This window comes from Penaeus monodon, chromosome 31 (genome assembly GCF_015228065.2).
Source record: "Penaeus monodon isolate SGIC_2016 chromosome 31, NSTDA_Pmon_1, whole genome shotgun sequence".
Lineage (NCBI taxonomy): Eukaryota > Metazoa > Arthropoda > Malacostraca > Decapoda > Penaeidae > Penaeus > Penaeus monodon.
Genome location: NC_051416.1, coordinates 4,111,420 through 4,111,805, shown reverse-complemented (window position 1 = coordinate 4,111,805; position 386 = coordinate 4,111,420). Strand labels below are relative to the sequence as shown.

General features: G+C 45.3%; 1 protein-coding gene across 1 annotated transcript in view; it reads right to left on the bottom strand.

Moving 5' to 3' along the window:
- Window positions 1-386, bottom strand: part of LOC119593001 — a gene marked incomplete at its 5' end in the record, with an annotated part of 5,694 nt that overhangs the window by 1,066 nt on the left and 4,242 nt on the right. Inside the window, 1 exon segment of the mRNA XM_037941890.1 lies at window positions 167-351. Within this exon segment, the coding sequence (XP_037797818.1) occupies window positions 167-351 (185 nt within the window).

Genomic DNA, 386 nt, shown 5'->3' with positions numbered 1-386 from the left:
GTTCGTAATTAAGTGTTTTTATTTTATGTCTGCTGTAAAAGTGAGTGTCGTACCATTTAAAAAATATTGAAATGCGTCAGTGAAATCTCTAGTTCGTTTAAATTAATTAATTCATACTCATCCAAACCTTTATATATGTCACAATGACCTCTGTTCATGACCCTACCCTTTTGGCGTTCTCTTCACGGTCACATCCTCCGACGTGACCATGACCTCGCCGAGGAAGGAGCCTTGACCTGGCCTAGGGGCTGAAGGAGGCGCTGGCGTGATTTCAGTGGCCACAGTCTCGGCATCTTCCTCCAAAGGGCGGCTGGTGACGCACGCTGCCAGACTCACCATAAGGAGAATTTTCTGCGGTCATTTTAGGGAAATATTAGTGCCCTTAC